We start from the raw sequence: 9,141 nt of genomic DNA, 5'->3' as shown, positions 1-9,141 counted from the left end.
TAAAAACATGGAATGTGCCGGGATCCAGTCACTGGATCTGATCAGTATCTGATTGTTTGGAGCATTCCTAGAATCAATGCCTGACAAAAATTAGTTTTTGTGCAAACCTATGGTGCTTGACCTGCGGTTAATGTCCTTTTTCTCAGTTTGAGCCACTGTTCTTCAAAATGTTTTTGTATGGCCCTGCTTCCCCTTTTCATTTTCTAAACCCCGTGCACAGGCTCTGATTTTTTTATTTACTTAATTTTTTTAAAGCAGGTGCTTTGAGTGTTTGCACACTAGCAGACTTAATATTTCAATCCAACTCAAATTTATGGACTCCATGAGTGGTAAATCATGTGTAAAAGTGGTAAAAATTGGTAAAATCACTCGTTAGCCTTCAAACTTCAAAATAAACTTCTTTAATTATTTGTTTACAGAAAAAAAAAATCAGAACAAAAGCAGAAGTTTGGTATTTTCATTTTACTGTGCAGAGGTCAGTGCACTCCTACTATCAAAGATCATATCTAATGTTGGGGGTAATGCATTACTTTACAGTTACTTTTTAATCAAATAAGTAATGCAAGTTACTTCGTTTTCCCATGTATTGACTGACAGTTCTCTCATGTTCTTATGTTGAGAGAAATCATAAGTGCAGAGACTTTGTCAAATTGAAAAATATATATTTTTTTGTTATTAAATAAACATGCAAGCCCAGCCCAGGTGAGAAATAGTAATGCAAAAGTAACATAACACATTGCTTTCCATAAAAGGTAACTATAACACAATTAGTTACTTTTAGGGAGTAACGCAGTATTGTAATTCATTACTTTTTAAAGTAGCCTTCCCAAACACTGACCATATCAAATATATAATGCCATGTTTTCCCAAAGCAAAGCATTGTTTAGTTATCAAAGAGAGAATGCTGAGAGAACTGTAAGAAACAAAAATATATATTTAAAAATGGTGAGGAAAATGTACACAAGCCGATTCCAGGCCCAGCATGCTGATATTCAAACGCAAGAAATGGTTTAGCATCAGGTTACAATCAAGGTTGAAATATATTTGGTATACTGGCATCAGTACAGTTCTTTCTGATAAAGAAAAAGAAGCAAACAAATGGAATATAAACAATGCATCAAACAATGAACAGCTATGCCAAATATATAATCCATAATAATGTTTAAGCTGAATGGAATCAAAGTATAGCATGATGATGTTTGCAGGATATGAGACCATATTTCATGAATCAAACAATTAAACCAGTTACAAAAAAAAGACATGGTTTAAAACCATAAAAACATGATTTTTTTTTTTTTTTTTTTTTAAAACAATACAAATGACAAAAGACAAAGTCTTTTAAAGTTTAGTGTTTCAGTGTTCTTCCTGCCTTCCGGGCATTACCAAATTAATTGGTTTGTGATAAAACAATTATCTGCAATGTTTAAATAACTGGTTAAAATTAAGCAATACGATCAGAACAGTAACATTCAGCTATAGTCATAGTTTTTAATCCCAATAAGTGAGATAAGCAAGGAGAAAGACAGATGCGTCAGAATGGCCATTAGTTTCAGGGTGTATGTCCAATATATGCGTCTCCTCTCTCTTCATCTTCTGAAGGATCTTCCTCCCTCCTTTGATTGGCTCTGTAGACAGAAGGAAGACTCACATATTATACATTTATATTCAAACATTAACAAAGTACAGAAACCAGTCCGCCTGTAGTCATAAATAATCCCTTAAAACTCATCTTTGATCACCAAAATGACACATTTAAATGTTTTTTTTTTTTCTGTGAATTTTTTTCATGCCTTAAAATATATTGAATGCAACTCTAAACCATTGCTTAATTTAGTATGTCCAGATTAATGAATATGCAAATTAGCCCTGTCTCCACTCAGTCGCACTCAGAGATCCACTAGCTAAACTTTACTGTAGTAAATGCTGGAAATACTGGTTTAATTCAGCCATATGTTTTTCAAGCAGAAACTGATTCAAAAGAAGTGGAAGAGTGAATTATAAAGGCTGTCTGTCTATATTTAAAATAGTAATCTTTAAGAGTACCTGGAAGTTACTGAAACAGATCATTTCAGATCCCTTACCTTAGTCTCAAATCAGGAATCTGAAAAAAAGAGCAAGGAAAAGAAGTTATTCATTTGAAATCACTGTTCTACTGCTATATAATGCACTGCATATAAGGACCTGCATGACATGACTGACAATGGCATTTCAAACTCATATTTACAGACTTGTAGAGCTGCCTTTCCCTGACTTCAATATTCAAAATATATATGTCGGTTCTGCAATCATGATGACACGTTGACAGTTTCCAGACTATGTAATCATAAATGTACCTAGCTTAGCTAACCAGCTGCATTTTGTATATATATGTATATATATATATATATATATATATATATATATATATATATATATATATATATATAGTCATGTGAAAATGTTAGGACACCCTATTGAATTCCATGGTTTTCCGTATCAGGAAATAATAAAAATCTTCTGGCCTTTGGGATTTTGAAAATAAAACCTCAGATGAACAACAAAACATGACATATCACACAGTGCCATTATTTATTTAACAAAAACCAGGCCTAAATGGTAAAGCCATGGGTGAAAAACTAAGGACAACCAATGATTCACTTTTAGCAGCAAAAACCTGTAGTAATCATTTCCTGTATGATGTTCTTCATCAGTCTCTCACGTGATTCTGGACGTATTTTGACCCACTCATCTTTACAGCGTTGCTCCAATTATACAAAAATGACAGTAACACTGACTTGACTAACCATTGGGATGGGCTCCACTTGTTCAGGTAGGGGTGCTGGTCTGAGGGCCAACAGCGGGGCGAGGGACATGGGGGCGACTCCATCCTGCTCCATCTGATCCAGGTCGCTCAGCTGCTGTGTGATGGAATCCATTTCCTCCTGAAGTTTTTCCGTGTGGACACTAATCTCAGAAATCTTCTCGGCGGCCTGGGCAGTGAGGAAGGCCTCCTTCAGATCCACCAGGTGCAGGACGCGCCACTCCTCCAGACGAACCAGCCGGTGCAGCTCGTCGAACTGCTGGTTCACATACTCCTCCAGCTCATCCACACTCATCTATCAACAACCAGTGGAGCTTTGCTTTATAGTATATATCTTGATTTATGTGAGCGAGTATACTTTACGTATGCAGATAAAGCTATATTTATAGAAGTTGTGAGACAGAGTCAGTAATTCATTATGTAGTGATATGGAGAATTATGAAATCTTTAAGGTTTTGCTCCATTTATAACAATTTGATGTGAAATTTGATTTAAAGCACAAAAAGTTGCATTTCATAACACATCTATATTTGCCTAATATTCCCTTATTCCGATAACAACATATGTGGAAGTTTAAGTGCAGAATGGTGATTATAAACCGTGTTTAGGCAATAATGTGATAAGTGTGACTCACATCTGGGCTGATCCATTTGGCCTTGATCTTTTCTGATATTTCATGTGTGCGCTCCAGCAGATCGATGCCTTCTTTGCTCTGAAACACAAACACATTCAGAAAGAGTGAGTCTGAAATATTGTTAAAGTGTTAGAAAACATAACATTTTCACACTTATTTAATGTTGATTTAATAGTACTCTATATGCAAAAAATGGTCTAGAATGTTAGAGTTAGAAAATGGAAATATTATTATAAAACTCAGGAGACCTCTGGAGCAGAGCAGGAACCTTGGCACTCTTTTGGATTGATTTTTTTTTTTTTTTTAGGGTGACGTCTCAGATGTTACAAACAGTAGTCTTGCTCCTTTTAAAGGGGTGATGAACCGGGAAATCTAATTTCCTTGAGTTTTTGACATATAAGAGGTCATCATACTATAAGAATATCCTGCAAGTTTCAGAATTGAAAACTTCCTTGTTAGTCCAAAAACAGCTTTTAATGTTACCAAGCCCAGCGAACGACTCGTCCTGGAATGTGACTATTAAAAGACGGCCTCTGCAGAAGAAAATCAACAAATGCTTCACCATTGCAACTTTGGCCCCGCCCACTGACTAAAAATAACACCTTCCATAGGATCCTAATGCAAGGTATGTGGTTATTTTATTTATTTTTAACAATGTGAATGTCTCAGTTGAGCATTATTTATTTGTATTTGGCACATTATACTGTGGATTCTTTGATAACTCAGTTGCAATTTCGGTGAAGGCTTTGCAAACAGACTTTTACGATATGAACTCGACAGTAATGCAACAACATGTCAGTAAATGTGTTCATTCTAATGCCTGATCTGATATTAATGATTCATGTACAGTCAGATGATCTTTGTCTGTGTGTCAGTAAATCAAACCAGTGACTAAACGCTCAAATTCACCTTGTTTCTCTTAGTAGGATGAAAATAATCTGTTATTTAAACTGTGATCAAAGAACAGTTTCAAAGAACGCTCCCTTTACAATCGCAGGAGCTGTCAATCAAACAGCGCGAAGTTTTTCAGTGACTGAGTTCTGGACTCATGCCAAAACTCCTGTAAAAATCAATCTCTTATTTACAGTGTGTTTGCACTGTTAGTTATAATGAAAGCATTCGTTAGTGTGCAGAAATTGACTACTTTCATGAGCTCAACAACATGATCAACTACATGCTCATCACTGCAACCTTTCATGCCACGACTTTTAGTTAACCTTGAGAGCTGTAATAGTAAAAAATGATTGGTAAAGGCTAGTAAGTGCCGAACGAGGCTTTTGAAGCAGTGAGGCTTTTACAACAAATTGCTAGTAGCTAATAGCAGAAATATACATGCATACATACAGTAGATATTTCCATCAGTTCAAGTCACTGGCCCTCAAATGTTTGTGCACAACCCTGGTTGGGCAGAAAAGCTCTCTATGAAGAAGCAGCAAAGTGCAAATTCTACATCTGAATGTCCAATGTCTTACATTATTTAAAAAAAAAAAACAAAAAAAATAATAATAATAATAATAATAATAATAATAATAATAATAATTTGTGCTCTGAGGTGCAAGCTTTCATGGTCAGTTGCATGTTTTTATGCTCCGGTCCCAATCATTCTGTCTAGGGTAGTTCCTGATCCAGTCCATTTTGAAACCTACTTCCAACTAACCAGTCTTGGATCTGGTCCCATTTGTCCCTGGTCTGGCTGCTGCTGTGTTTGCTAAGCTGCTCACTCCCCTGCACTTCTTTCTCGGAATTCCCTTCCCACTTTCCCCCCGATGGCATCGGTCTCCCTCTGCTGGTCTGCTCTCAGCACTGCCTCATTCCCTGCACCCTTCTGCTCTGGTTGTTTGGTGTGTTCATTAATTTCAGAGGACCAAAGCTGCAATATTATGAAAAATGTTTACAGAGAAATGTAAATAAATAAATAAATTAATTTTCCAAGATGTAAATTATTCATTTTTAAACTACAGCATACATGAGGTATATGCCAAAAGACACTTCACTGACCAATACCTGCATCACTCGCAGTATATTTAGGATAGACTTAAAAAAAAAGAAAGAAAAAAACACTTTTTTTTTTTTTTTTGCATTTTTAGGTGAACTATCCCTAAATGTGGCCTAAATGAAAGCCTATCAACCAGTGCTGGTCTTTGTGTGTGCGTTTTCACTGACCTTCTGCCACAGGTAGGCCTCTCTGAGAGTGATGATCTCGTGTTCTCGGTGCTCTCCCTGCACAGCACACACCACACAGATGATCCGCTGGTCGTGTTTACAGTAGAGCGATCCCTCCTGATCGTGCTCCTTACACTTCAGCCTCTCCACTGTCACAGTCTCTCTTTTCCCTGCTCCCGTCTGGACTTGATGCTCATCCTGTCCGGTGGCTCCCTCTGCTGCGTTTTCGGACGGCAGGTGCTCGTTCTCCGGGTGAGGCTCGGGCGTGTGGTACGGCTGGAGTTGGTGACCGGTGCTTTGTGAATGTTTGTCTGCGTGGCTGCTGCAGAAGGCGAAGCGACAGCGTGCGCAGACCCACGCAGCCGGCTGAGGCTCGTCCGGTTCACACGCATCGCATGTGCCGTCCATCTGCGGCAAGTCCTCCTCGTTCAGGCAGCTGTCCCAGCATCCTCCTGATGCATCCATGGTGGGGAAGAACGTCACGGGATGACAGTGAGTATCTGGGTGGAACCTAAAAGACAATCCAACTAAATAATTGGCAGTAAATGTGTGTATGGTTCAGTCGACTGTGTAGCCAATGGCCAGTCAAGCAACCAAAATGGCTAACATAAATTTTGGGATATTTCCCCATCGGTTTTCTTCTGGCAGCTGTTTGATATGGAGTTTTCCCATTTGTAGTGGGTTTTAGCGGGTTTCCATGAGCTCCCAAAGTTATGTACAGTAAAGAGCAGTGTTGAGGAAAGTTACTTTTGAAAAGTAATGCATTACAATATTGCATTACTCCCTAAAAAAGTAACTAATTGTGTTACATAGTTACTTTGCATGCAAAGCAATGCGTTACATTACTTTTGCGTTACTTTTGTCTCACCTGGGCTGGGCTTGCTTGTTTGTTTTTAATAACAACAAAAAAATCTATTTTTGGCAAATGTAACAGCCCTTTCACACCAAAAGTGGAATGAATAAGTCTCAGGCTGAAGGAAATGCATATTTACGCCTTTATCAGATACACATCAGCAGATAGAAAGCTTCAAAGATGCATGCTTCACAGGAAAATGCATTTGAGATCAAATTGCCTTTCTTTAATTTTATATTTTTTTATATTGATTAAGGCTAATTATATTGATTGTCCGAGGCTCCGTACAAATCGATTCTGAGCTTAGATTTTAACAGCAGATGGCGGTCTAGGCTATTTTTAACCGCATGCTCAAATGCTCATGAAGAAGAGCACTCGTGCGCTCGGGTGAGTCTGACAATGTATTTACGCCTCAGAATGCTTTTATGACGTGAGATTAATGTAAACAGCCCACTGCAAACACCCTTGTAATTCAATTCAACCTTTTCAAACTTTCTGAGGGATTATTTTATAGAAGGTTCAAGTGGTTTGTGTAAGGAATTGGAAGGAAGCAGAGTACGGCTGTTTCTAAAGCACACAGTGCCATCTGCTGTTGAAAACTAAGCTCAGAACCGATTCGAGAGAGAATCGCAATACATACGGAAGATATCAGAATCAATCCAGAATCATTTCTCGATTTGTGATGCGTCGATGTATTGTCCAAGCCCTAATATATATTCTATTTTTTAGCTAATTACATATTTTTACATTATATAATTTGTCTGTATTTTAAGGCACATGTTAAAATTGTGTTATTGCTAAAATTGTGTTTCTTTGTAAGTAGTTGGTAATGCTGAAAACGTGTCAGTGTGCTGTGACCAAAAAGTTTTTATGCAAATGAAGATTTAAGTCTACCCTTACCCTAATCTTTATTAATTTTTCATTAATATCAAAATATGAATTAATATTTATATTTTTAATTAATTAATTATGTTGGTATATTATTAATTATATTATTATTAATAATATACTGTATAAAAATATATATAAGCTTACAAATAAATATTATAATAAAAGCCTTTAAAATTACAAAATGTATGTTTTCTTTAGGCTTGTTGTGGACCTATAAAACTATTTAAATTCACTTGCATAAACTCCTGCAGAGAAGTGTTTCATGCAGTCCATCTCATATTCACACGTTTGGCTGTAAACGTCACAGTTTCTGAGGTAATCATACACTCAGGATCAAACCCTAAATTGACACAGATTGTTCACTGCAAGTGTTGTGAGAATGTTGTATGGCTAGTTGCTTGGATCTGTTTGGTTTTGTCAACTCGAAACCAACTCTGCAACTCTTTGTCAGACAGGCTTCAGAAAAAACCTACAACGCAGGTTAGCCATGTAGCATATGCTACTGCTCAAACGCTTGAGGTCAGTAAGACTTTTTAATGAAGAAACTAATACTTTTATTCAGCAAACTCACTCTTAGAACTTTGTAAACAAGGTAATGTAGACCCTGGATCACCTCCCAGTCCTAGTAGGCTAAGTGGTCATTTAGCAAATGCTAATATCCAAAGCAACTTCTCATACCCCTATATCAACCTGAGGAAAGTATATGTTTAGCTGAAACACACAATGAGGAAGTTCACAACCATTCAACCACCTTCCGGATACTCAGATAATTACACAAAGGGTTCCACCTCCTGAAGTTTCGCTTCAGCGGTTTTCCTCTCCAGCTCACCGCATGAGAAAGAAAGCTAACGTTTCACACTCAAAGCATTTGTTTTCTTCATTTATCTTCCTCTCTCTCTCTCTCTCTCTCTCTCTGTCTCTCTCTCTCTCTCTCTCCTCAGTCTTACCTCCTCTTTCTGAAGTGGTCACTCTGTTTCCTTTGTCTCTGCTGCAGACGTATGTCTCACTGTGTGCTGTTGTTGTTGTTGTTCCTGCTTTAGTTTCTTCCACCCTTTGCTTTTGTTAATTTTACTTCTGTTCTTTCTGACTGGCCTGTTGTCACAGAGCTGTAGCACAAAACATGATGATCTCAGACTTCTGCTGCTGCTCACACTGCCTGCACTTCCTTGTTTTGCTCTGGGAGTTTTTTTTTTTTTTTTCACTACTTCCTGTTCCTCCAAAACAAGCTGAAAGACAGAAACCAGCTACAGCAGACAGTAGGATAGACAGAAACCATGGAAGGATACTCGGCTCTCTAAATGCTTCTAATTGTTTAGTTGATTTAATGTTGGATTAATGTTGTTTTAATTCCAAAATGGTTGGTTGGTTCTCTCTCTCTCTCTCTCTCTCTCTCTCTCGCTCTCTCTCTCCCTGTGTGACTGCTGAAGGTAGGCGGAGCATTGTGAGCGTGAGCCGCCAGTGGCTTCAACTTGTGCTTAAAGGAACACTCCATTTTTTTTTTAAAATAGGCTCATTTTCCAACTCCCCTAGAGTTAAACAGTTGAGTTTTACCGTTTTCAAATCCATTCAGCTGATCTCCGGGTCTGGCGGTACCACTTTTAGCATAGCTTAGCGTAGTTCATTGAATTTGATGAGACCAATAGCATCTTGCACAAAAATGACCAAAGAGTTTCGATATTTTTCCTATTTAAAACTGGACTCTTCTGTAGTTAAATCACATACTAAGACAGACAGAAAATGAAAAGTTGCGATTTTCTAGGGCAATATGGCTAGGAACTATACTCTCATTCTGGCATAATA

At 37.6% G+C, this 9,141-nt stretch overlaps 1 protein-coding gene across 1 annotated transcript; it reads right to left on the bottom strand.

Moving 5' to 3' along the window:
• Positions 1 to 914: 914 nt before the first annotated feature.
• Positions 915 to 8,735, bottom strand: trim44 (tripartite motif containing 44). The gene is made up of 6 exons (XM_048158853.1): positions 8,289 to 8,735; positions 5,598 to 6,108; positions 3,435 to 3,512; positions 2,784 to 3,095; positions 2,082 to 2,101; positions 915 to 1,625 (listed from the first exon to the last, which is right to left on the bottom strand). Exons 2-6 carry the CDS (start codon positions 6,060 to 6,062, stop codon positions 1,550 to 1,552), a joined length of 951 nt encoding a protein of 316 aa, XP_048014810.1. The 5' UTR covers positions 6,063 to 6,108; positions 8,289 to 8,735; the 3' UTR covers positions 915 to 1,549.
• Between the last annotated feature and the right edge of the window lie 406 nt (positions 8,736 to 9,141).

Source organism: Megalobrama amblycephala, linkage group LG15, assembly GCF_018812025.1.
Source record: "Megalobrama amblycephala isolate DHTTF-2021 linkage group LG15, ASM1881202v1, whole genome shotgun sequence".
NCBI lineage: Eukaryota > Metazoa > Chordata > Actinopteri > Cypriniformes > Xenocyprididae > Megalobrama > Megalobrama amblycephala.
Note: the sequence above shows the minus strand (reverse complement) of the source record. Positions and strands in the feature narration are given on the sequence as shown.

Excerpts from the sequence above, each read along its gene's own strand:
- trim44 (XM_048158853.1), bottom strand. The coding sequence starts at position 6,062 with ATGGATGCATCAGGAGGATGCTGGGACAGCTGCCTGAACGAGGAGGAC. Across the intron at positions 3,096-3,434 it reads CCAAATGGATCAGCCCAGAT|ATGAGTGTGGATGAGCTGGA; the intron begins GTGAGTCACACT and ends GGTTGTTGATAG. Across the intron at positions 1,626-2,081 it reads ATTCCTGATTTGAGACTAAG|AGCCAATCAAAGGAGGGAGG; the intron begins GTAAGGGATCTG and ends TTCTGTCTACAG.